Genomic DNA, 26,973 nt, shown 5'->3' on the forward strand with positions numbered 1-26,973 from the left:
GCAATAATATTGTTTAATTTTTTTTTAGTGACAATTGAACATAAACCTTTCACTTACAATTGAATAAAAATATCATTAGACCGTCAATTTATGTTTTTATGAACATAATGTGTCAATTTTTTAAAACTCAATTAAATGCCTCAAATATTTAATTTAACTGAAAAATAATGAGTTTAGGTCGTTAAAATGGATTAGGATTTTCTTCCATCATCTTTTCATTCTCTTCCATCCCCTCCTCTCGCATTCTCTAGTTTGTCTTTTTTTTTTTTAAATTAATATAAAATGTTAACGTAATTTAAGTGTTACCGTTCAAATAAAAAGAGAATGAAGAGAATAAATAAAAAAAAAGAATAAGAAAAAATGAGAATCCTAGTCCCGGTAAAATATGATGCTCGTGACCCAACAACTTAAAAAGGATTGTCCCCGATTTGCGCACCGAATCCTGTGGAGGGCCCGCATTGGAAGTCACCGTCATAACAATTTCCTGTGTGACTTGTCCTGTCAATTAAAGCGCGGGGCTCCACTAAATCACAAGACGACACCGTCTAATACGAGGTCGTCTCCCGCTACGTTACCGCTGGCGGATTTTAGCAAAACCCACACAGACCTGCGAGAGACAGTACAGAGAGTGTCAGCTCTCCACTGTACGTTACTCTGAAGAAGCACTTAAGAGAGAGTACCAAATTGCTTGGGCTCACTATTTCCGTGTTCTTCACCTCCTCCCCCTCTTCATCCGGCATTGCATTCCCGGCCGGAATCCGAGTCAGAATCAAAGGACGGTGCTTTTCACGGAATGGAAGTAGAAGAATCCAATTCCAACCCACTCGGTCATGTCGCTGATGATGATCAGTCACCGCAATCTTGCAAGAACTTCAGTCCCAGACGGTCTCTCTCTCTAATCCTTTCTCTCTCTAAATTCAAAGCCTTGTTTTTAACAATGTAAATTTCTCCGGCGTGAATTTTTAGGTATCAGTCGGAGGTGTATGAGGTCGCGAGGCGGAGGAACACGATAGCGGTGCTGGAGACCGGTTCCGGGAAGACAATGATAGCTGTGATGCTCATCAGAGACTACGAAGGCTGCCAAACTAATAATTTAAGTGGTGGTGCCAAAAAATTGATTATCTTTTTGGCTCCAACTGTTCATCTTGTTCACCAGGTACCATTTCCTAATTTTGTTCTTGTAAATTTGTGTTTTTTATGCAATGTGGCTCATTGGTGGTCTTGTAGCTTATTGGGATTATGTGTTCTTGTGATTGCAGCAATTTAAGGTTATTAAAGAAAGCACAAATTATAACGTAGGAGAGTATTATGGAGCGTTGGGAGTTGATTCGTGGACCATGGAGCGCTGGGAAAAGAAAATGAATGAGCATGATGTAAGTTTTCTTCTTTTTTTGGTCAAAAGTTTTCGTCTTTTTTATGGATTCACTGCAATATATCACACATTGAGCTAAAGAGTTTCAAGAGAACAAAACCGGATGAAACAAAGCCACCAATTGGCAATTACAAAACAATGGGAAAAAACTGATTAAATAAATAAACCCATAACACAGAACAAGGAGTAAAAAAGGGTAATGATCTAAGTTTACTTTTTGGTTCATGTTGATTGTTGAGTAATATTGAAACTATCGCAATCTGTATCAGTTTACTCTTCTTTCCAAGGATTTAAGCGTTCTTATCTTTTGAACTAATAACATGACATTATTACATTGTTTACACTATGTAAACTAGAATTCTCAAAAGATTTGCATTCATGTTGATAAAAAATATTTGCATTCATGCACAACATGTGATAGTCATGTTAGATTCCTTGTAATAAAATAGTTTTCTCAATTTTTTTTGCAGAGGCTATTAAATTAATGCATATTTGTTTTATATATTATCCTCTAGGTGCTTGTTATGACCCCCAAGATTTTTTTGGATGCCTTAAGAAAGGCATTCTTGAGTTTGGAAGCAGTATGCTTGATGATTATTGATGAGTGCCATCGGGCTACTGGAAACCATCCTTATACAAAGATAATGAAGGTTAATTTCACTTTCATGGAATTTTTTCCAATTCATTTTTGTTATGCATTTCGTCTTCTTTATATATTTTATAGTCAAGGGTCATCTTGACAAATGGTTTGTTGTGGTGAAGGAGTTTTATCACAAGTCTGGTAATAAGCCAAAGATTTTTGGCTTGACGGCATCACCTGTTATAAAAAAAGGTAATCTATAGCTATTGTTTATTATTTGTGCTCTCTCTTCTTTCAACCCGTTGCTGTGGTTTTTGTATGTCTAGAGGATTTTTTTTTCATGTTCATTGTTGAGTCCAAACCTGCTGTTATTATAAATCTTATATGTGCATATTTATATACAACATTGTGTGTTAGGTGTCTCATCCACAAAGGATTGTGAGGGCCAGTTATCAGAACTTGAAAGCATTTTAGATTCTCAGGTATACAGAAATATTCCAGTTAGATTACTATACAATATACATATATCAGTTACTGATGGTGATGCTTTAATATCATTAAATTCGCTTACACAGATTTATACTATTGAGGACATAACAGAGATGGAAGTATGTGTCCCTTCTGCAAAAGAAACTTGTCGATTTTATGGCCAAGCATGGTTTCTGAGTTCGGATTTGAAAGAAAAGATGGAAGCCTCTTGGTCCAAGGTATTTCTGCTGTACATGTATGTTAACAAATTTATTGTTCATTGTTACCTTACTTTCGCGTGTCAAACTTGTGTGAATACTAAAAAAACTTCCATGTACAGGTTGATGCTTCATTATCAAAGTTGCAGGTATCAGTAGAAAGTAATCTGAGTGACATTGATGATAAAATTAAGACATTGCAGAAACGAATGTCTAATGACTACACAAAGATCTTATATTGCCTTGACGAGCTTGGTCTCATATGTACTTACGAGGTATGACTGTAAGTATAATGCATGGATGAAAGGTGGTTTTTCTAGGAAATAAACAACCAATTGGTAGTCACCCTCAGACTTTTATACAAATTCAAGCAGGTCCAACTGCATGATGGTGAGCCTTAATGAGCTTCAGGTCATGCCAAATAGTTACTTCTGATACACATGCTGTGAGCCTGTGACACATTATTGAGGCTCGGTGCTTTTTATGACTCTGATTATAAGCACTCTTATATAGCCATGTACTAAGAGTCTCAGATATATCTTAAGATGGTAATGCAGGAGAAAGGTCACTTTGGTCTTCTCTAATTCTAGTTTCTTTATGGTCTTTCCTTCTGGTTCTAATTATGAGAATATATAACCTTATTCTCTTGTAGGCTGTTAAGATCTGTTTAGAGAATGCTCCGAAATGCGCGAAGGAGTGTGAACTTTATAGAGAGGGCTCTTTGCAGTGCAGACGTTTTCTTGAGGAAGTGTTTGGTATAATTAGGGAATCGTTTCTGCATGGTATGCAATTCTTTAGCTATCTTTCATAACTCTTTTATCAACTTCTATGCCACTCAGGTCTAACTTTATGTATTAAAAATCGGCTGTTAATAATGTAGTGAAATCTCTCTCTCTCTCTCTCTCTCTCTCTCTATATATATATATATATATATATATTTATATCATGCTTTCTCTCTGTCTCTCTTTATCTTTTCTGACCCTTTGTTATCTGTTCAAATTAATAAGGACTTAACACTTTGCTCATTTCTGATAGTGTTTTATCGTTGAGATGCTTGAGAATAGATGAATAATGCCTTATTTTGCCGACATACTTTTTGTCGCCATATAGTTTTGATGATGCCTATAACTTTCAATTCTGTTTTAGTAAAATAAGCTATTATTTCCTTCTCTCGTCAGGTTCTGAAAATTTCTTGGATTTCGGGTTTGACCATTTGAAGGCGGTAGATGTGGGCTACGTATCTCCAAAATTAAATGAACTTGTTCAAATTTTTCGTTCTTTTGGGTAAGACTAACTTTCTTGGTCAAATTTTTCACGTCATTGCGAAGTTGCTTATCATCCATAATTTTTTATTGCAGAAGATCTAGGGAAGTTCGGTGCCTCATATTTGTTGATAGAATCATCACGGCTAAAGTGATTGAAAGATTCATGAAGAAGGTTACTTCTTTGTCTCATTTTACGGTTTCCTATTTGACTGGAAGCACTACATCAGTTGACTCTCTGGCGCCGAAAATACAAAAGGAGACATTGGAGTTGTTCTGCTCTGGGGAGGTATATGATCTTTTATATTGTAGGAAAGGAACTGATTCATGAGAAGTTTTGACATTGGAAACCTGATACTCAGTTGACCCCTTCTGGATAGGTCAATTTATTATTTGCTACCGATGTAGTTGAGGAGGGAATTCATGTTCCGAGCTGCTCCTGTGTGGTACGTTTTGACCTGCCAAAGACAGTGCGTAGTTATGTCCAGTCGAGGGGACGGGCTCGGCAAGATAACTCTCAGTTCATCACAATGCTGGAGAGGTGAGGTCATGTCTTTATTGTTTCACTTTATCAGCATATGGGTAGTGGATATATATAGTGTGCTTGTTCAGTGAGTAGAAGATTTTCTCTATAGATGTCCTTATTGTGTGTGTATTAAGTGTACTTATTTTCTGAATATTCATAAAGTACAGGGGAAACAAGAAACAAAGGGATCAACTATATGAGATTGTCAGGAGTGAGTTTTTGATGACAGATACAGCTATCAAAAGAGATCCTGAAGCATGCATTTTGAAAGCATGTCCTTTGGAGGAAACAAATGTATATACTGTGGACTCCACTGGAGCATCAGTCACTGCAGATTCTAGTGTCAGTCTTGTACATAAATATTGTGAAACGCTGCCTAGGGATAAGTATGCATCTATAAACTATTCACTACTGTTTCTTGAATTTACTGGTTAAAAAAAATTTAATTCTTATTGAACCCTTATTTGATTACCGTGTGACTTAGGTACTTCACTCCAAAGCCAACTTTTCATATCTCATATCTTGGAGAGTCTTATGAGTGTAAGATCACGTTGCCTCCAAATGCGGCTTTCCAAACGTTAGTTGGCCCTGTATGCAAGAAATCTTCTTTAGCAAAGCAGCTTGTCTGCTTGGAAGCGTGTCAGCAGCTACATCAAATGGGTGCCCTGAATGACCATCTTCTCCCAGTCGTTGATGTGCCTGATGTGAAAAGAAAAGAGCAAGCTTCTGGTGCAGGTACATTGTTCTGTACATAATATTTTGTAGAAAATCAGTGTCTGAGTGTTTGCTGATGCACAATGAACTTAAGTTGCTTTTTATGAGTCAGTCATTCTTTGATTTATATTTATGAATAATCACTTTCTATTTGTTTTCGATTGTGGCTAAAAGTTAACAACTGTTCCTTGGCCTAATGCTTGGTGTCATTTGCTTTGAAATTTAACTGCTGAATGATGTAAACAGGGCTGCCAAAACGTTTTGGTTATCAAATCTGTATTCACTTTCTAAACCAGCTTTATCATCTCTGTCTTACTGCATCTTGATTTTTGTTTTGGCGCCCCATATTCCATGTGGCTATGTGCTGATGCAGTTTCTGTTCCTGGTTTTCTTTTGTTGTTTTCATCTTTTTAATATAAATAATTGTATTTGGTCTTTAAAGGAACTACTAAAAGGAAGGAACTACATGGTACAACTTGCATTCGTATGCTATCTGGAACTTGGGGGGAGAAACTTGATGCTGTCATTTTTCAGGGATATAAGTTTGACTTCTCCTGTAACATTGCCAGTGAGTTGTATTCTGGATTTGTTCTTCTCATTGAGTCGAAGCTTGCTGATGATGTGGGGAATCTCAAATTGGACCTTTACCTGATTTCGAAAACAGTCAAGGCTTCTGTTTCTTTCTGTGGGGAGGTTCATTTAGACGGGGAACAGGTACATCTTAAGCATTTGAACTCAAATTTATGTTTTTTCTTTGTAGTACTCACTGGAACTAGTATCTTGTTGGGGTAGTACTTACTGGAACTAGTATTTTCATAACAGATGGAAAAAGCAAAGTGCTTTCAGGAATTTTTCTTTAATGGATTGTTTGGGAAATTGTATGGAACCAAATCAGCTAGAAAACAGAGAGAACTTTCACTGGAGAAAGAAACAAGAAAACTGTGGACCCCATATTGCTTATATTTGCTTCTTCCAGTTGAGACATTGAATGATTCAAAAGATGAATCTTGGAGAATAAATTGGGCAGGGATCAATTCTTGTGTTTCTGTGGTAGATTTCTTAAAGAGAAACTCGTGTTTGAGCAGCCAGTGTAACGTTGACACAGGGAACTCAGTTCCAAGAACCGTCTCATCTGAGACTGAGTGCAACAGTGCAGGGATAGTTCAGTTTGCTAATTGCTCTGTTGATGTAAAAAATCTCAAAGATACGGTGGTGGTGGCTATCCATACTGGAAGAATCTACTCTGTTGATGAGGTTATGAGTAACACTTCTGCTGAGAGTCCTTTTGATGTAAAGAAAGACAATGTATCATCACAATATACTTCATTTTCTGAGTACTTCAACAAAAAGTAAGTTATTTCATACGTTGTGTGATGTTTCAGTGATATTACTGTACAGTTTTCTTAATGATGCTATTCCTGTTTAGATACGGGATTGTGCTCCGTTATCCTGGTCAGCCTCTGTTGCAACTGAAACAAAGTCATAATCCGCACAACCTTCTTGTGAACTTTAATGGTGAAGGTTTGTTGATTTGCATGCTTGATCCTTTAGCAATATGGCTTATTCTTTTTTGTTAAGCATCCATTCTGTAATTTTCAATTGTATCTTCAAATTTTTTCATGAAACTGTTGTTCATGACCCTTCTATTGTATTTGTTTCTCCCCATGTTATAACATTGATTGAAGGAGAAAATTGGCCTAACAGTGCATATATGTATTATGTACCTGAGTGAAAATACTATCTCAGTTTTGCATCTTCAACTCCCTCCAGTTATTAAAACTTCAAGTCAGACAGCTGCTTTCGTGGTTTCTTGCAAGTAATGGTACTTGATTTTATCAATTTATTAGGAAGTATATTGTTTGAAAGTTGTGGTCATGTTGGTGGTGGGATTGAATGTTTGACTTATTGAGCATGTGGTCCTTTTACAATTATATTAATAAATCTATCTGATGCATGTTGTTGAAGAGTAAATGGAGGTGACAAAAGGCTGTGGGTGTGAGTAATTGACTCGTTGCAATGTTAGTTACGTGCTGTTGAAGCAATACAATCTCATTTTTTATGTTTGGTTGCTAATATTTTCTCTCAACTGGGCAGGTGGTGGTGGTAAGACATTGCAATCTGGCGTTGTTATTGGAAAGCAGATTATGTATGCTCACATGCCACCTGAGCTTCTAGTCGCTATTGGTATCCCGGGAGACGTTCTAAAGTCATGTTATTTACTACCATCGTTGATTCATCGCTTGGAGTCCTTGATGCTAGCCAGTCAACTCAGAGAAGAGATTAATTATCATTCTAGCAGCTTTCGGATATCAAGCTTATTGGTACGTCTCCTTTTAGACTCCGTGACTTGCCCATTTATCTTTCTAATAGAGTAAAAAAACGATTTATCTGAATGTGTTTTTGTGATCAGATTCTAGAAGCACTTACAACACTAAGATGCAATGATGAATTTTCTATGGAGCGCTTGGAATTGCTCGGTGATTCAGTTTTAAAATATACTGTGAGCTGCCACCTCTTTCTCAAATATCCCAAAAAGCATGAAGGACAATTAACAAGTTGCCGCACCCTGGCTATTTGTAACTCAAACCTACATAGATTGGGCATAAATCGCAAGTTACAGGTATTTCCCTTGTACTACATGCTATCTATGCTTATATGTATTCACTCGGGTACTGATGTTCAAACTCATGTAGTAATGGCTTTGCATTTTTTTAATAGGGATACATCCGTGATTGTGCGTTTGACCCATGTCGTTGGGTTTCTCCAGGGCAGATTTCTCTACGACCCATTCCTTGTAATTGTGGAGTGGAGACTTTAGAAGTACCCGCAGATGGAAAATTCCAAACTGAAGACCCTAAAGTTGTGGTTGGAAAGAGCTGTGATAAGGGCCATAGATGGATGTGTTCCAAAACAATCTCTGATTGTGTTGAAGCCCTTATAGGAGCATACTATGTTGCTGGTGGATTGCCTGCTGCAATTCATATGATGAAGTGGCTCGATATTGATGTAGAACTTGAGCCTTCCTTGGTTGCTGATGCAATTACTGTGTCGTCTCTTCATTCATACACCCTGAAAGCTAATGAGATTGCAATCATGGAGTCAAAGCTTCACTACGAATTTTCTACCAAGGGTCTCTTACTCGAGGCCATAACACATGCATCTGATCAAGAATCAGGAGATGGCTACTGTTACGAGGTATGCTGAGAGTTCTATGCAGAGTTGCCTTGGTTGACTCTTTACCTTTTCACCTTTTTTTTTCTATTCCAACAACAATAAGAAGGAAAATTGTTGTGAGCTTGGAAGCAGAAATTGACCAATTAATCTACCATGAAAATGAATCTTTGATAGATTATTCATTTTACCTAGAAGTAATAAATTACCAAGTATAGAACAAACAGTGAAAATTTCATATATTTACTTTTCTTAACTTCTTGATTTTCAACAGCGACTAGAATTTCTAGGTGACTCTGTGTTGGACCTGCTTATCACAAGGCATCTCTATCATACCCACACAGACATTGATCCAGGCGAGTTAACTGACTTGCGTTCAGCTTCTGTTAATAATGAAAGTTTTGCACAAGTTGCTGTTAGACGTGATCTCCAGCAGCATCTACAACATGCCTCTATGTTACTTCTAAGTCAGATAACAGATTATGTGAAGTCTCTTTCAGAACCTGACAGTGGTACCACACTTCAAGGCACAAGGGGCCCTAAGGTAAGATCTCGCTCTATGTTAATTGTTTTTCTCTTCAATAGTGTTGAAAGATTAGCTTGAGCTTTTGTTTTCAGGTTTTTCTAAAAGACTGATTGTCTGCTTGTTTTAGGCTGCAATCCTTGTCTTTATTTGGTTCTTTCAGCATTCTAATTTAAAATTTCAGTTCAAGAGGGGTCCTTTTGTCTGCTTCCCATGTATTTTAGCCTTTTAGCCATGATTCCTCTTGAAGTAAATTTGCCACGACTAAAAACTATCGTTGCTTTAGAGTTTTAAACTATATGCAGTTATAGGTTCTTTGCTGTTAAGCTTCTCCTTAGCTTGATACTTTTTTAATATTATTGGTAGCCCTACAAGGAGAAGCTTCCACCCTCCACCAAATATCAGGACTAAAATTCCTATTAGTATCATCACTTTGTTACCATTGTTAATATGATTGTTGTTACTATATATTGTTTTTGTGATCTGAATAGTATCTCTGCAGGCTCTCGGAGACATGGTGGAAAGTATTGCAGGGGCAATTCTAATTGATACCAAACTTAACCTTGATGAAGTGTGGAGAATATTTGAACCATTATTATCTCCAATTGTGACTCCTGACAAACTTGTGCTGCCTCCACTACGCGAGCTGATTGAACTATGCGACTCGCTTGGGTACCATAGAAAAGAGAAGTGTACCAGTAAGGGTGAGGTGTTTCATGCCAAGCTTACTGTACAGCTGAAAGATGTTCTGTTGACTGGAGAGGGGTGCGATCGGACTAAAAAATGTGCAAAAGGAGAAGCAGCTCGTCGTTTACTTAAGAAACTTGAGGTTTGTTGGTTCTCTAAATGTCTGTCTGTCCGTTTTTATTTGGTCGTGGGCATGAAAATGAAAAGGGGATCAAGAAAAAAAATGAAATTGATTCTTTGTTGTAACTTGATCTCAATTTTGAAAATTTGGGTTCACATTTCAAGCTGGGGCTCCGGGTGTTGGGATTTCTGGGTTCTAGGGTCAAAACCAGGGGTTCATGAGTTCTAGGTTTGGAATTCTGGGGCCGGAGCTACTGTTTGGGGTCCATAATTTTTGTTCACGTGCCTTGGTTCAGATCTGAGGTCCCAAATTGTTGTTAACGAGTAGTCTGCTGCATCTCTCTGGTTGTTAAGTTTCCATTACTAAATGTTGTTAAAGCTGTACTGTTTTGTTATGGAACAGGAGAAAGGTTTTTCATTTTCCAAGAAGAGGAAACTTGATGCTGACCAAGTAGGTGATTCAACTTCCCTTGATATCAACCATAAGGTCGGTGACCAAGTAACTGTCAAAGATTCTTCAGCGTTAGTGGTCTATAAAAGGCAAAAGATAACTGAAATTCCTCTAGCTGCACAGACAACTGGAGTTTCTCCTTCAGTAATTGACGGGAAAACCTCTAGCCCCAACAATGCCGCCACAGGTTTGCACCATTTTATCGTTCTCATTTTCTCTAGTTGCATGGTTGTGTGCTTATACACTCTACCTACTTTTACTCTCCTTGCGAACCTCGCTTGTACTCCCTATGGGCTACGACTAGAGTCTAGACGCTTGATAACCTCTTCCTGTTTCCATTCAAACGGGTGAAATGCGTTCCAAATTGTATGATTAATGTTCAAAACTGTTTTTCACAAATGAAATGGTGCATTGATAAATCACTGGGATGCAAAAAGAATTTGTTTTTGTTAACCTGCTTCGTGCTCGCTGACAAGATCACCGGAAATTGCTTTAAGTGACTTCATTTCTTTAGAGATTCAGATAGGAAGCTTATACTATGTTATTATCAAGCAATACTGTCATTTAATCGTGCTGCGGCTGCGGGTTCTTTTATGCAGTCATTGAAGCAATCAACATGAAGAAAGGAGGACCTCGATCTGCTCTTTTTCAGCTGTGCAAGAAACTGCAGTGGCCAAAGCCGGATTTTCAAATAACCGGAACTCAGTCAAGGTTGGTCCATAACCAAATCCTACAAATCTACTAACAAATTGTGTTTTGTTGATTCAAGATTCTAGAGAACTTGGCCACTACAAAATTGTGTTTGGATTATTAACTTTTGGCCTCACAACCGTCTTTCTTCCCGTAGAACTCCAATCACATTTGGTGAAAGCTCAACCAAGTACTTCAACAGTTTTGTCGCACAAGTAACCTTGCACGTACCCAACTCCGGCATCATTGACTGCTCAGGAGATGCTAGACCCGATAAGGGGAGTTCAGAAGATTCTGCGGCCGCCGTCTTGTTTTACGAGCTTCAACGGCAGGAAAGAGTAATAATTGGCGGGTGATGAGGTAACATATCTATCTTCTGCTGGCTAGTTTCATAATCATAGAAATTGAAGGGTTTGGTAATTTTCGAATCCACCATCCCAGTTACCTTTCGACCATACAAAATGATAGGAAGTGTAGCAACAATACGTTGTGTATCAGACTCTTTTCATAAAGTAAAGGCAATCAAGGTAATGACACTTGGTATTTTGGGATAAATATGTATCAATTCATATGTTTTCTTCGGTAAAGTTAAAAACGTTGAGGAATTTACTCACCCAAAATCGTTATGCACACAAATTTTATACATTTGAAGTAGCTATAAACTCCTAAAATCCTATTAACAAGTGGAAAATTTGTAGCGAGATGGTGGAAGTTTCGAAATCATGGCCTTGGAGTTAAGAGTTTGCCATATCAAAAACATGCTCCCTCGACTTGGAACAAGTGAGGTGAAGAAGATGATCTTTAGGCTCTAATTAACAGCTCATACACATTGCTGTTGTTGTCTCCGTTGACGCGCTTCAACATTTCAAAACTTCTACGACTGCCTAGAAACTCAATCCGCCTGAAAATTGCATACCCGCGTTCTGCTGTTTCTTTACTGGAGTACACTGATCGGAGCCGATCAGCATGCCTTGAGTCGGTGTGGATTGCAGCCTCAATTTCATGGGCTGACATGTTTTCCTGCAATATAAGTACACGAGACTAAACGACCCTCCCTTCGTTAAGCCAATGACAGGATTCTGTGAGGGGAATGTCTTATTTTGTACCTGATAAAATTTATAGATATGATCCAACACTTGCAAGCATGTAAACCCGTTGTCGCTGAAAAATGTTCTAGAAGATGGCCCCATCTCAGCAAATCGATCGACAGGGAACAGGATAGTAAGAAAATGGTTTTTGAATATCAATTCAGATTTCTCACTGCAGATAAATACATAAAAAGAGAGGTGTGAGATGATATAACATTTGGCAACCATTTTTCGTTTTTGGGAGTAGGAAGGAAGAGAGTTCAATAACCTTTCCTTGAGCGGTCTGGTTAAGTTTGCAAACGACGCTTCTGAATCCTTGCCATCACCTTTTGCATCGAAGAATACAGATGCATGATGTTCACTACCATCTTCAACACTTACACTCTCGGTGTAGATTGAAGCCGTTGATGTTGGTTCAGAAATTGACCAGCAGATTGAATCCAAAAGGCTGCTGGGGGTTATTGGTCGCATTGGAGTTTGGCAAGTCTGCGAGAACAAAGCACATAAATAAGATGGTTTACCATGAAAAACTTCTCGCAACAAATGTAACTAATTCACTTATGAGGCACTAAAGAAGAACCATAGATTGATCAAACACCACAGAGAATCAAACAAAATTAATCATTACCTGCATACGAAGACCACGACGATTTCTAACCCCAGTTTTAGCAGAATTCACAATCTGTAGTCTCTTTTCATGGCTTGCTTTATTTCTATAAGCTTGAACATCTTCGGGGACTTTTCCCTCATCAGTTCCCTGTTAGATAAATAAAAAATATTGTTAAAATACGAACTTATAGATACCAAAATTATATGACTACTCATCCATCATGTAGAAAGATACCCCATCTGCAATGCCATTCTGCAACTCTTCAAGCATCGTACCAACTTGCCTGGCCAAATCTGCAGACATGTGCACAAGCCGTTGTACGTACTTCTCTTTGGCTGTTTTCAAAACCCACAGTGGCTGCGATACATCAAACACCAAATAACAATAAATACACAGAGCACTCCCTAATCTCAAACATTGCAAGTGATTTCATCAGCTATCTACGATACAAGGACAACCAATATGAAGACAGCCAAAAAGTTATTGTCGTATAAGCGCTTGCTGATTCAAGTAAACCAGAGAATGCCTTGCAGGACTCACTGTAACAATATTGCTAGAGTGGCCAAGATATTTACGGCTTGAAGACCCTTCACACACTACATGACTGGCTTTGCAACCAACAAACCATTGATCTACAGATGTGGCACCCTCTCTACTAGCAGCTTCGGTAACCTACCAAACAGACACAATGATAAACGTTACAAACTGAAAGACAGGTTTACCCTATCTATTTTTTCTGGCATTGGAAAATACATGTCACTAGTAAATCTTTCTTTTAAAAGTAAAACAAGGATAACAAACTTGTCTTTTGAAAAAACAAGCAACTATTTCCTAGAAATAACTTTACCTTATTCCTCAGTTCAGATGAAATGTCTAAGTCGACATAAATGGAGTGACCGGACAAAGTAGAGTGACTAGAGTCAGTACTTCTGATAGCCTCCCTTCCACGAAAAGATACATGTGGTTCGTCATTTGTGTCCAATTGCTTGGCTCCACGAACACCAATAGGTAGACAAGAATTTTCGGTGCCACTAAACCCAACGAGCCTATTCAACTCATCCAAACGCATTCCATTCTCTCCAAAACTCTTGATACTGTAAAGTGATTCACTCAGCCTCACTGAAACAGACAAAAGCAACTTGATTTAGATTAATCAAGTAATATGTACCAATAGGTCCAATACCAAAGGAGCGTTTCTCGGCAAACCAATGTAAAACTTAAGAAATGAAGTTAGCATGTATATAAGATGGTCTCTCTTACCATTCTTCCTTACACTATCTACAAACCATCCAATGGTAACAATAGACAGACCATTTTTTGATCCATGCTTCAAAGCATGCTCAAACTTGTGTCCGCCGAAGCTGTAAAACTAGTTAAAGATTGCACTCAAGCCTTGCAATTTACATAAACAATAACACCAAATGTATCAAAACATTGATAAATTCCTCCCCAATATACTAATATACCAAAAACAAAACATAACAAAGTACTATTATTTCGAATATCAAGGATATTTGGACCACCAAATGAGTACATTGAGGATGCAACTGAGGGCTGTACTGGCCGCCTAATCTCTCAGTCGCTTCCTTGACTTGTTTCCTTGCTTCTGCCAAAACAACATGACAAATATGAACAGCTACAAATTAAAAAGAAATATATTATATATTATATAAAATCACTTTCATCACAGAGAAAATTAGCAGGCAGAAGTTAAAACTTTGTAAAATTAGCAGGCAGAAGTTAAAACTTCGTATTCTTTTACCCTTGGATAGACCAGTAACGCAGATAACAAGGCCGGCCAAGGTTCCGCCGCCTGATCGAGCCACCGCCTCCGACCCAATAGGGGATGCGGCCGGAGATGCAGGCTCAAATGGTTGCAGAGCTTTAGAGGAAGGCGATTGAGATAGTAACCCAACAGACAGCCGAGAGCAACCGTGGCTCTTCACCACTTCCACTCTCCCACCGCCACCGCCACCGCCCCCCATTACAAATTCACCATTACCCACCAAGTCTCCATTCGACTTTCCGATAAAAAATTACAAAATAAACATTACACACGGTGAAATTAACACCAGCGTTCCATGAAATCAGAGAAAACTCTGAAAAATCTCAAAAGGGTAATTAAAGAAAAGGACAACGAACAAGAATTTGATTGGCGCGCGGGAAAAGAAAAGGGTTTCTTAATGAAGTGAAGATTGATCAAACCCAATTGAGAAATGGAAGAAATGATGCGACCCAGAATTAGAAATGGAAGAAAAAACAAGAGGAAAAGTTTGCAGAGATGGAGGAATAAGAATCTTATTGGAAAGGGAAGAAGATAAAGCAAAGAAAGTGGCAGGCAGTGAGAGGAAGAGAGAGACAGAGATTCAGAGAGGCTGCAGACAAAGAGTGAATTTTGGTTTGGAGACTGCACAAGTAAATTCGCTTTCGAAAACGAAACAAATGGAATGACTGAATGAATCTGAGAAAGATGGATTCTTTAGGGACAGAGAGAGCGAAAGCAGGGAGATTTTGAATTACGTGCTGTTTGTGTGAGATTTTTAGATTTTAGTTACTTTATTTGCCTTTTTTAACAAAAAGAGTGAAGAGAAACGGGAGTTGCAATGCAAGTGAATTCAAAGTGCCAGACATGCTTTGGTCAAACGCTTTATGTTTCCTCGATTGGGCCTGTGATTTTGTTTTAGTATGGGTTTTGGATTTTTCCCAGTCTGAAATGTCACGATAACAATATAATTCGAGAAATTTAGTGTTTGATTGATAATTTCGTGCCGTGGGGCTACAAACATGTGCGAGAAACGTTAGTTTTGCACATGAATTCTTCAAGTTCCACACTGTCACGTGGAAAAATAAATCTTCACAATAGTGCTTGATTCGTTTAAAGTGTCCTTATTTTGTCATATATACGTAGTAAATTTATGGCGAAGTTTTCATTTGTGACATGAATTATCAAAGAAAAGATAAATTCTCTTGTAACAAGATGCACCAAATTTTTTTTCTTAAATCCAAATGTTGTTCATTATTCATGGGGACACCAGATGGATCGATACTCATTTTAATTTGCACTAGGCTTTAATAATGTCGTAGTCTCAATCAATTAACCAAAGCAAGTAGTCCAACGGTACAATGGCCCTCTTAATTGTGACGATACCAGTGACACGTGTTGACAACGAGATCAAGCCAACTAAGACGATGTATGATTATCAAGTCTTGTGTCTTTATACAAAGCTAGTCTCTCATTATTACCGTGTTAGTATTAACTTTTTTGATGTGCAAATATAAGTTAAGTCAGTCAATCAAGACAATAAGTCCGTCTATTTACACCTGAGTTCGAATCTCTTACCTAAATGACCTGCTTTCGACACTAGGCATTTGGATAATATATCCGTCTCTTCGCACTTGAGTTTGAATCCCTTACCTAAATTTTGATATTAGGAACTTGGTAGGGGATACCACAAAATTGTATATAAGAACTTAAGCACAAGGCATCGAAATTGCCAAATGGTACCACAATTGAAAAAAAAAAACAATGCGGACATTTTATTGAAAACTCAATAGCTGTCGTTTCTGATGTCAATCATTTTCAATGAATTAAATGACACCTTCGGCTTTGGGTTACCAAAAAATTGACACTTTAATTGTTTATTAACTAAACTCTAATATGAAATTATGTTTAGAGATGTAACATGCAACCAAATAAATAATCTCACGGTTGACTTGACTCCGTGATGGCAACCTCTAGGCTAAACAATTAGCCACGTCATTATAATTTTGACTATAAATTATTTATAATCATGGATGACCGTGTTCTTATAACACAAAAATAAAATGAGTGTTAGAATCAGTCGTTTACGCTTGAAAGCTGATCCTGACTTATGGGTTCCACAAACATAATGGCCAAAATCAACCTCCGTGGGCTCGTGCTCTATTAACCCTAACATTTAAGTTCAGAAAGTGATATTATATAATCAATAAGATAACAATGAACGAGAAACTAAATATAACGTCGGGTAAAGTTAAAAGTTTAAAAATTACAAGACGTGTCAAAAATAGCGAGAAACTAGAGCAATACACAAAATCATACAATGTAGTTACAAAAAATAAATCAAATGGGATCTTTCTTCGTTTCTTATATTTTTAGGGACATTCGGGGTTGAAGAAAGAAAAGTGAATACAGGGCACAACAATCGTATCAAACACCGCAATTCTATATCGATTCTCAGGCAAGCAGTGTCAGGTTATCAGCAGTCAGTCACTCAATCTTCTTGGATGTACAGAACTTTTTGACAACATCAGATTTCAATTTGCATCCACGAGAGAGAGCTTCTAGGACCATGTCATCAATTTTTTGCTCCTCCTTCTCGTACACGTAGAAAACTATAAAGGCAGCGGGAACTCCTGGAACAATAAGAGAACAAAGAAACTAAGGGTCAAGGTGGGGCAAAATCGAACTTATTGATGCAACTACTAAAAGAATGAGTAATGCCGGTCCAATGGAATATGAGAGTACCCCGTGACCAATCCAATCAAGTCCGTACACGGCTGAAATATAGGGTGTAAGAACATCAAATGATGGGTTCTTTAAAATTTACACCATATCAAGCTGAGAGCCTGAGACTAGTACCAACAGTTTCTCCCAAAAACAGGAAATTGGAAGAAATTTAAATACTATAAATTAAATGTCCTAAACATCGGTTTGTTCATTAATTATCCAAATCAAATTTTCAAAATCCCAAAGTTCCTTCTATTTTGTGCAAGAATTTTAATGATTTTCTATATAATATTGGACAGACTTTCAGAATGTCAGCCTGGGATTACAGAAGTACGGGATGTTTTTGTTCGAGAAGAGATTGATTGGGACACTCTACAATGGCTCACAGAAGAGGTATAGAACATGGGTATGTTTGCCAATTAACTCACCCTTTTGGTTACTTGCTTTGGATTTTGATTGAATTTCTCTTTCTTGTTGGTTTTTATTCAATGTGAAGGATTTGTTTAGCATAGGCATTACTGCACTTGGTCCGCGGAAGAAGATTGTGCATGCCCTTGCTCAACTTCAAGAGGGTACCACTACTACTAGTAGTAGTTCAACTGAAGCACAGCCAAGAAAAAGGAGAGTCAATGGAGTCGATATGCCCAATGATGCTTCGGAAGCACCAGTTAATGATGTTAGTAGAACAGCTGCAAACAAATTGATCACAGATTACTTCCCGGGATTTGGAATTGCTAGGAAGCAAGTTTGCACCACCTCTAGAGAACAGCGAAGGGTAGAAAAACGGGTGTCAGGTTCTGGTCAGAAACGTGGTGTGGCGAACAATAATGCTACAAATCGGAAACTCAGGGATATTCCCTCGTGGTGTTGCATACCAGGAACGCCATTTCAAGTGGTAAGTGGCCTTGCAGGGGATTGTGAATGTCACTGTGTACTACACTTTTTAGTATGTATTGTTCTTCAGCTTTAGCAGAAGTTATGGTGTTTTCATCCTCTTCATTTATAAGCCTGAGGCAGATAATTGCTGACAAGTTCATTTGTTCCCATTTGCAGGACGCTTTCAAATATCTTAGACCGGATTGTTCGCATTGGTTTCGAACTCACTTCATATGGATCGTAAGAATGCTTTTTCTTTTTCCATTTAAAACTTATATCTAATCTTGCTTGTTAGTCCGGAAATGTACCCCATTTGGAATGATGGCAGCTACTACATAGGGCTAGTTATTTGCAGACATTTGTGGGTCAAGGTTATCTGGTTTGATATGATTGCATTTGTTACTGCAGATTACCAAGGTCTAACAAAGTCCTTCTGTCACGGAATTACCAAGGTCTAACAAAGTCCTTCTGTCACGGAAAGATTTATTGCTCCTCCATCATAGCCAAGCTTGTAAATATGAAGATTGGCATTCCATGGGACAGCATACAGGTTGTACCCGTCAACCAAAAGATGAATATTGCTGGTATTAACGTGACCTGCTTGGATGCAAACCACTGTCCTGGTTCGATAATTATACTTTTCGAACCACCCGACAGTAAGGTGTGGTCCAAACTGACCTTCTAACCTCACTCCCTAGTATTCTTGTTTTCTTTTCTATGTTTGTTGGATAATGGTCCCGGTTCCATGTGTATCTAGGCTGTTCTGCATACAGGGGACTTTCGCTATAGCGACAGCGTAGCAAGCATGTTTTTTTTTGCAAACATGTTCTATCCATACTCTCATCCTTGATACCACTTATTGTAATCCACAGGTGAGCCTGACACATAGAATACGGCATATGTTATGAAGTTCATGTCTTTCCTTTGTTGTTGGAAAGTATACACTGCATAATACAAATTTAGAAGCGAAGTGACGTTTACTCTCATTTCATTATGTTTTGCAATATGATTTTCCAAAGCAGGAGGCTGTAATACAGTTCGTCATTGATGCCATTCAAGCTGAAACTTTCAACCCTAAAACTCTATTTCTGATCGGCAGCTACACTATTGGTAGAGTTCACTGCTTATCTCATTTCTATCTATGATAGGATTTTTACCATCCACAAAAAAAAAAAAAAAACATTTAAAAACACTTGCAAGAGTACAAGGTTATCGTAGTATAATTTATGTAAATACCAAATCTTAATTAATTATTTGAAAACAAAGATTGGAAAAGATTGATTTTGAATTTAAAAACAATAAAAACGAATTTAATTAAAAAGGTTAAAGAAATTAGCAAAGTAAAGAAAACAAAGGAAAACGTTTTGAAAACCAAATTGTAAAAGCCTAGAATTCCACCGTCCCCTTAACAATCCTATGCAATTTTACCAAATTGTAAATGTCTAGGGTTCCGCCTTCTTCAATTTCAGGGTGATGTTCCAACATAAATTGTATCAAATTACTTGTCTAAAAATCCTAATGGTCGCGAATCACTAAAACAATTAGATAGTTCAATCACGGTGATTAATAATTCAAAGCAAGCATGCATCCATTCATAAGCAAACTAATAAAATTACATATTCATGCTAAGGCTCATGGCTTCGCCCTAGTAAATGGAAATTAGTTACGAACAACTATAAAACAAAAGGAATTTTATTGAAATAGAAAAATGATAGAAAACACCTTGAAATACAAATCGTCAAAGTCTGACTAAGTTCTCCAAATTGATGCCTCTCCCTTTCTCTAAAGGCTAAATAGCCTTATTTATACTACTACAAAATAAGATCCTACCTAGAAAAGGTATTCTAAAAACTGGGAAACATAATAAAATAAGATAACTAGAAAATAAAAGGTTTCCTATTTGAACTGAAATTCAGACTTCTCAAAAAATCAGACTTTTGACTGACCAAATCAACTCTGATTTGGTCCCAAAAGTCTCTTTTTAGAGCTTGAGACATCCCTAACAAATCCTCAGAAGGAATCTTTCTCAAAATATGACATCTTGACTTTCAAAATACCCAAAACGTCCAAAAATGTAAATCTGGGAAAACTGTGCGATGGGTCTTAATTTATTTCATCGCCACGGTCAAAAGCTTGGTAGAAAAATCCGAAACTTTAACAACATCATCTTGAAAGGGTGACGAACATCCTCCAATTGGAATCACTCCAAAATTCATCCGTTTGATCACTTTTTGCTCCAGAGGGAGTCAAATGTCCTACATTGAAAATATATAATAAAGTATGAAAATTCTACCAAAATAACCAATAAACTATAACTAAGAATAAGATAAAATATATGGTATAATATAGACTCATCAATCACCCTTCCTTTTTCTTTTACGTATCCATTCCAATGTGTTGCTCTAATGATATATCATTAGATTACTCCATAAAGTGGTCCTTGTATTTCCTTTCTGTTATCTCTTTAACCCCCAGCTCATTTATTTATCTCTCCCCATCCATGTGTTTAATCTCCATTTTGCAACAGGAAAGGAGCGACTTTTTTTGGAGGTTGCTCGTGTGCTCCGGAAAAAGATTTTTGTTAATGCAGGAAAGCTGCATACTTTAAAATGCTTGGATTTTCCTGAAGAAGATATGCAGTGGTTTACATTAAACGAACAGGAAAGCCATATCCATGTGGTCCCTATGTGGACACTTGCAAGCTTCAAGCGACTGAAGCATATTTCCAATCAATATTCCGTGAGGGATTTACCCTTTTCCTTATTATGTTACTTTGGTATGTAGCCATATCCAGAGAAATGTGTTTTCGAAGAATAAATGTACTTGGCATCATATCATGAACTTACATTTCTCGATTAAGCTACCCTTTCCATGAACTCGAATTCCACTTCATATTAGGCCAAGGGCAAGTCTGAAGTTTCGAAGTGCTAAACTAGTTCTTTTGTTCTTTAACTCTCAGAGTCGATTCAGCCTTATCGTTGCTTTCTCTCCAACTGCTTGGACTTTTGGTAAAGGAAAGAAGAAGTCCTCGGGAAGAAGATCACAGCAGGGTACCATTATAAGCTGACATTTCCTTCTCTGCTACAATACTACATTGCCTTAGATGAAACTTTTGACTATATCAAACTTTATAGAGTAGTGATTCTCGCACTTCCGCTTTCTCCTCTTGCACTGCAGGTATGAGGTGCCATACAGCGAGCATTCCAGCTTTACAGAACTCAAAGAGTTTGTGAAGCTTGTTTTAAATTTTTTTTTTTTTTTTTGAAACACGTTTGTGAAGCTTGTTTCTCCAGTGGAAATAATACCTAGTGTGAATAATCACGGACCAGATTCTGCCAATGCCATGGTTTCTCCGTTGTCATCTTAAATTTTTATTTATTTTGTTTCCCACTAACTTTACAAATTTTGTAATTTTACCCTCAATAATATGGGTGATGTGATTTGTATTAGGGTTTTAATAATGGAACTTCTGGTTGTGCAAAGGTCCCATGCGTAATAAAGAACGGTTGACAGCAGGGAAACTTCCAATAGTTGGTGTTAGTTCTAGTATTCAAGACAAGTCATAATTCGGAGCCTTCGTTGTGATTGTCGCACAACTACATAGTTGAGGTGTTACAGTCAACTTGTATTATAATTTGTTTTATTTATTAATACTACGTAAAATATGAGAAATTGTTTGACGTGAAATCACACCTCCCACGTCAAGTTATTAATCTAAATGTTATAACATGGATGGATAACAGGTTTAATAAGTTTTGAACTTGGGGTATAGTATTAGTAAATAGATTCAAATGTTGCAACATGAATAAATTACTAATATCACATAGTAGTGACAATTACATTCGAATACTTCTCATAAATATAAATTCTCTGTCAATTTATATTACAACACGTAACTTAATAACACCAAATAATAACGTGATGATATCAGTCAAAGTGATTTTAAGGTAGAACTTTGCTAATGTATGAAATGACCAGCTGACTTTCCTCATTGACTACCAATCTTAAATAGAGATTGAGACGCAGCACCAAAGAATTTTGATCAACACAATAATATCGTTGCCCCATTTGAAGGAAGAACAAGTGAGTTGTCACCGAATGAGCATCTTCAGCAAACTTCTCCATGTTCCTCTTTTTTTGTCGAGTCTGGTAATTGAATTCTTCACGATTAAGCCTCTTAAAACTACACCTTCACATGCAATTCTCCAGACTAAACTGTTATTGCATCTGACTATTATTAATATTACACTCCACATTAACAAGTGATACATGAAGGGTCGTTTTCTGTGATTTTTCCCACCGATATTAACAGTTGTAAAGAGGACTTGACTAATTAAGCATTCCACTAACTTCTTGTACCACAGAAAAATATAATTAAATGGTGATGACCATGGTAGATGAACAAAATAACAAACCTCTTCTTTTGAAAGATTTTTCGGTGTGCCGAGAACATGACCTGGTTACCGGTACACTTAAAAACTTTTCCTTTGGGGAAGCCAGCTAATGGCCTTGAAGGGCAAATGCCCCCTTCCCTCAACAACCTTCTTTAAGTTTCCTTTTCTTTTGACTCATTAATATTCACAAGAAACACAACAAAGTGTGTGACACTATCACTCGCATTATCCATAACCAGAACCAATTAATTTTCCAAAAAAATGTTAATCAAAATTTTTACAAAATAGAGAAAACCAAGAAGAAGAAGAAGACTTGGAATTGCACACCCCAAAAATTCCATTCCATTATTGTAAAAAAATAAAATAAAAAAAGGGAATTCAAAGCTCTTAAAAGCTCTCAACTAATGGTTGTTCGAGTTGGTTCTAGTTGGTGTTTGCATTAACTAATTTCCACCCACCGCTTTTGATGCTCATATATATTAACACTCCTTTAATCTCTCTCACAATCCAATCCAATCCAGTCCATGCCAATCCCACCTACCATGGCCAGTGAGCAAGATCTCCTGTCCACCGAGATTGTCAACCGTGGGGTTGACTCGTCCGGCCCCAATGCTGGTTCCCTCACGTTCTCCATGAGAGTGCGCAGGCGGCTGCTGGACCTTTTACAGTCCGTAAACCTAAAGTATGTGAAGTTGGGGTACCACCACCTCATCAACCATGCCATATAATTGGCCACCATCCCTGTGCTTGTGCTGGTTTTTAGTGCTGAGGTGGGAAGTTTGAGTAGGGAGGAGCTGTGGAAGAAGCTTTGGGATGATGCACGTTATGACCTAGCAACTGTGCTAGGATTCTTTGGTGTTTTTGTGTTCACTTTGTCTGTTTACTTCATGTCACGCCCTCGATCCATCTACCTCGTTGATTTCGCTTGTTTTCGGCCTAATGACGATCTTAAGGTAGGTTTTTATTTAATTAATGGATTAATTAGTCACTTTTTCAATGACTTATTTGCATTGGTTTTCCATGTGTGTGTATATAATATATGACTTTGACAACTTAATTTCAACATCTAATCTTTCATGGTTTTGTTGATTATGTATGGTGACAAGTTATAATCATTAAAACATTCTTATATTTGTGTTTTTTTTGTTGATCTTATGTTTTTTGGTTTAACTTATTTTTTGATATGGGAAAACATTTTTGGATTTGAATTTTCTTCATTTAACATATTCACGAGACTTGAACTTTAAATCTCTAATAATTAAAGCAAATACTAAATTTCACTACACCTGTCAGAATATAACTTTTACTTCCATAAATTAGCTTAGTTTTTCCTCAATAAATTTAAAAAAAAAAAAAAGTGTTTTGTAATTGTAGTTGAGATGAATCTATCATGCTCTCTAGCTGGTAGCTATATATTTCAAAAGAAATACATGGGGTATATGGTGTATTTAGCATCTAGTATATAGTTGAGATGCTAATTCTTTGAAGAATATGGTGAATCACTTTGGAAGGTTCGATATGTGCCAAGCTGCGCTGAGAGATGTCTATCGGACCATTGTGACGATGCTGAGCCGGAAACTTGACGACGTCAAGCTGCCTAGTGATGATGTGATTCATAAGGTTTCTCAACTCAAGCTTAATAATTGATCATTGTAATGCAGGTGTGTAATTCAATCAACCGATGTCCGTGATCATAACGTTGGTTGAGAGTTCAATTTACAAAAAAGGCTCACGTACGGCTCACAGATCTGTTGGGCTATAATTTAACCCTAGACCGGTCCAAGCTTGATCTTATATTAGAGTGCATGCGCACCAATAGGAAACAAATCATGCATTAATGCCTCCCATATTGGTAGACGAAAGTTGTCAATTTGGACTAGATTTGTGAACGGAATCAAGTACGGTGATGAAATCGATAATAATAAAGCCACACTGACCAAACTCAAGGCATTCATACGTTAAAAAGTTATCATAATTGTTAAAAAGAAAGACACAAAAGAAATAAGGGGATTTTAATAGCCGTAAAGATTCTAAGAATTGTCTCACGCTAAAAAACAACAAAACCTTGCAAGAGCTTATAAAGAGGTAAGTCACTCCCTCCTTTACCGATTGGTTCTAGGGTTGGACATTTTTTAGCAAAAAAATCCCTTAGTTATAAGCCGTTGACCTGTTTTGGTAGGGGTGCTAAGTAGTAATACATCAATTTTTGTTGATTAGTTCGCAATTAAACCCGCAAAACTTATCATTGATCCCCAACTAGAGCCTACACAATGAATCCCTTTTTTTCTTCACTAAAATCATTATACTAAGGCTAAAACCATGAAGCAAAGATCCAATTTTTAATATATAACCGACATTGGGAAAATGAGGATTCGACTCAAAATCTCGAAGTGTAAAAGAGATTACGTTTAACCAATTAAGCTACAAGTTCCTTCATGCAAAGATGATGACATTGATAAACAACTTTTCTCTTTTGCATATGACACTTTACCGCAGTGCCGGACAACAATAATGTCTACACACTCTCATGCATGTTTGATCCCTACCGGCCCCCCTCTCTCTAACATTTATTTGACCCACTATTGTTTGTCCAATAAAAAACAATTTCTCGCTTCTTCATTTTCTTGGAAAAAAGGAACAAACTGATAAATAATACCTTTTGAACATTGTAGTAGCTGACCCAAGGCATCCTCTGGTGATCCTACTCGTCGTGTTTCATGCACATTCTTGGACTTGAATATCTGGAAATTGTTAACAAAGACCAAAGGTCCCTTGTTTTGAAAGTTAAACCGAGGAAGGGATCCTGGAAGTTTAATTAGCAAGTGGTTTAAGGTCAAAATTACAAATAAAAACACGTTAGTTTCTTTGACGTAGTTTTTTAATTTTTTTTATTTTAAGCTTCTCTGACTTTAGTATTAATTAATTACAATATTTGCATGATCAACTCAGTCAGGTAACCCAAAGGGCCATCAAACCAGAATATGTTATGTGAGAATTATCAAATTTTACGTATATTTTTATGCAAATTCTACGTATATTCTCAAGTCAAATACCTGTTTACTAGTGGGTTATATTTTATCTCAAGAAAAAAAAAATGTCAAGTTCTTGAATCTTGACCGCACAGTCGCATTGTACTAGACAGAACCATATATATGGTTGTTGAGAATCCAGGTTAAATGAATTCATATTAGAAATTTAATAAATGGGAAAGTGAGAAAAAACATATAAAATTTAAGACAGAGTACTAGAAGCCTAGAAGTAGTAGATCGCCAATTTTCTTACGCGATTGGTTGATTTTTAGCTACGAGAAACACCGAACACGACAATTGATTTGTTAAGTAATTCCAAATAATGCCTTATAGAGCTTAGTTAGAGACGAATTCCAGACCTTTATTTCACACGGCAGGTCCTGAGTTCGATTTTTGACACTAGTGAATCATTTGCCGGGGAAGCTGAAATGTCTATATGAATTTTTTCAGCTTCCGAAAAGATGGACTGTCACTGATCTCTCTTTAAGAAGTGAAAAGTACTCTATATTTTGCGAAAAAAATTCCATGCCACGGTTTATGAGAGCTAGGGGCCATTTTTGTTTAGACTTGAGTTTACGAACAAGAAAAAGGTATGTGATGAGTTTTATGTTCGACATAAATCTATATGTTGTTTGATTGATAATCTATGGCATGTAATTAGGTGATTTTTTAATTTTTAATTTTTATTTAATATAAGAGTTTTTATTTTTTTTACAAACAATATAACATTACTTTAACCAATTTGGTTGAGCCCATTTTTGTATTTATAAGATAAAACTATCATATAACCTCAATTTTATTTGTTAACATAGTTGATTATTTAGTGATGTAAATTTTGTTGTGAATAGTTCTTTGTGTGTTCTCGATGTGGTACATGAGGAAATTGCTTCTCCCGGTCTCTCTAATGAAATTGCTTATCATGTCTGTCTTTCGGTGTTACAATTTTTTTCCAAAAATTTTCTTCTAGCCTTTTCAAGTTCTACTAAGAGACTTTGGGTTATTGTGGTTTGTACTTTTGTACGGAGCATTTGGTTTTTCCGTAATCAGATTTGGTATGAGGACAAGTCGGCTCCTTTGAATTATGCCAAGGGTTGGCTAGTAGCTTGGTTTTGTGAATTCAGCTTTATTGTATTTCTCGAGTCCTAGTTCCTTAAAAAATAGTTAATGATTTAGTTAAGGTATAAAAGTTTACTCTTAGAGCTTAAATTTCTACTTCTAATTAAGTACACCAAAATTTGACATGAAATTTAAAATTTGAAGGATTAATCTCTAAAACCTAAGCTCTAAATAGTAATTCTACAGCCTTAATAAGTATAAAGCTAAAAAAAAATTGAGCAGAAGTGAGAGCTTGTCGAAGCTTAAAAGAACAAATGCACTTAAAGCGAGTGTTCAGTGTTCCTAATAACCTTCTACATATGCATGAGTCTGTTAACCGTTGATTAGTCTAAGATCCATTCCATTCTTAAATATACTTTACCTAACAACAGTGGAGTGTTGATCTGTGGGGCCAAGGCAACGCTCTACCCGTATGGCATACTCAACTATTGGCATGTGGTCTAAGCCGCGGCAAAATTATTCATACTAGCTACTAAGACTCCTGATGATTTGTAAACGCGGCCTTATACTAAGTACTAATAAAAAAACTAATCGTTCAATATGAACTCTTAATTTGTTATTAGCCAATAAGTGCATTCACTTGTAGCAT

The 26,973-nt window shown here is 37.0% G+C and overlaps 2 protein-coding genes, 1 long non-coding RNA gene and 1 pseudogene across 8 annotated transcripts; 3 read left to right on the plus strand and 1 right to left on the minus strand.

The window, feature by feature from the left end:
- The first annotated feature begins 578 nt into the window (after positions 1-578).
- Positions 579-11,805, plus strand: LOC137718669 (endoribonuclease Dicer homolog 3a). 4 transcript variants are annotated; one of them, XM_088686009.1, is made up of 26 exons: positions 579-885; positions 967-1,156; positions 1,260-1,373; positions 1,888-2,022; positions 2,135-2,204; positions 2,370-2,434; positions 2,528-2,659; positions 2,761-2,913; positions 3,291-3,420; positions 3,817-3,922; positions 3,997-4,189; positions 4,281-4,441; positions 4,594-4,812; positions 4,911-5,161; positions 5,583-5,854; positions 5,963-6,489; positions 6,567-6,661; positions 7,235-7,461; positions 7,551-7,760; positions 7,859-8,335; positions 8,586-8,855; positions 9,337-9,663; positions 10,045-10,279; positions 10,692-10,803; positions 10,940-11,142; positions 11,481-11,805. In XM_088686009.1, exons 1-25 carry the CDS (start codon positions 794-796, stop codon positions 11,136-11,138), a joined length of 4,962 nt encoding a protein of 1,653 aa, XP_088542135.1. In that variant the 5' UTR covers positions 579-793; the 3' UTR covers positions 11,139-11,142; positions 11,481-11,805. The 4 variants fall into 4 exon arrangements, with proteins under 4 accessions (XP_088542135.1, XP_068314322.2, XP_088542137.1 ...); XM_068458221.2 differs by lacking the exon at positions 11,481-11,805 and having other exon boundaries at positions 10,940-11,337; XM_088686011.1 differs by lacking the exon at positions 11,481-11,805 and having other exon boundaries at positions 6,567-6,655; positions 10,940-11,337.
- LOC137738674 (uncharacterized) lies at positions 11,371-14,905 on the minus strand. The gene is made up of 10 exons (XM_088686012.1): positions 14,243-14,905; positions 13,986-14,086; positions 13,741-13,843; positions 13,328-13,599; positions 13,021-13,152; positions 12,715-12,837; positions 12,499-12,627; positions 12,139-12,356; positions 11,889-12,042; positions 11,371-11,802 (listed from the first exon to the last, which is right to left on the minus strand). The coding sequence occupies exons 1-10, from the start codon at positions 14,463-14,465 to the stop codon at positions 11,584-11,586; spliced, it is 1,674 nt and encodes a 557-aa protein (XP_088542138.1). The 5' UTR covers positions 14,466-14,905; the 3' UTR covers positions 11,371-11,583.
- A 2,175-nt stretch (positions 14,906-17,080) lies between these two features.
- Positions 17,081-21,267, plus strand: LOC137708605 (DNA cross-link repair protein SNM1-like; annotated as a pseudogene). Its single transcript, XR_015956754.1, has 9 exons — positions 17,081-17,362; positions 17,466-17,864; positions 18,023-18,077; positions 18,280-18,506; positions 18,603-18,713; positions 18,846-18,955; positions 20,373-20,584; positions 20,805-20,903; positions 21,018-21,267. The product of XR_015956754.1 is annotated as a DNA cross-link repair protein SNM1-like (transcript).
- Positions 21,268-22,611: 1,344 nt separating this feature from the next.
- On the plus strand, positions 22,612-24,011 carry LOC148691009 (uncharacterized). Of its 2 annotated transcripts, none has more exons than XR_015956756.1 (2): positions 22,612-23,192; positions 23,614-24,011. It is a non-coding gene; the product is annotated as an uncharacterized LOC148691009 (long non-coding RNA). The 2 variants fall into 2 exon arrangements; XR_015956755.1 differs by having other exon boundaries at positions 23,751-24,011.
- The last annotated feature ends 2,962 nt before the right edge of the window (positions 24,012-26,973 follow it).

Source organism: Pyrus communis, chromosome 15 (assembly GCF_041283825.1).
Source record: "Pyrus communis isolate YQ-2024b chromosome 15, ASM4128382v1, whole genome shotgun sequence".
NCBI classification, from domain to species: domain Eukaryota; kingdom Viridiplantae; phylum Streptophyta; class Magnoliopsida; order Rosales; family Rosaceae; genus Pyrus; species Pyrus communis.

Coding starts and splice junctions, on each gene's coding strand:
- LOC137738674 (XM_088686012.1), bottom strand. CDS start 14,465: ATGGGGGGCGGTGGCGGTGGCGGTGGGAGAGTGGAAGTGGTGAAGAGC. Junction 13,844..13,985: donor TGGTGGTCCAAATATCCTTG/ATATTCGAAATA, acceptor AACTAGTTTTAC/AGCTTCGGCGGACACAAGTT. Junction 12,357..12,498: donor GTCGTGGTCTTCGTATGCAG/GTAATGATTAAT, acceptor TTGTTCTCGCAG/ACTTGCCAAACTCCAATGCG.
- LOC137718669 (XM_088686009.1), top strand. CDS start 794: ATGGAAGTAGAAGAATCCAATTCCAACCCACTCGGTCATGTCGCTGAT. Junction 2,914..3,290: donor GTCTCATATGTACTTACGAG/GTATGACTGTAA, acceptor ATTCTCTTGTAG/GCTGTTAAGATCTGTTTAGA. Junction 6,490..6,566: donor TCTGAGTACTTCAACAAAAA/GTAAGTTATTTC, acceptor ATTCCTGTTTAG/ATACGGGATTGTGCTCCGTT.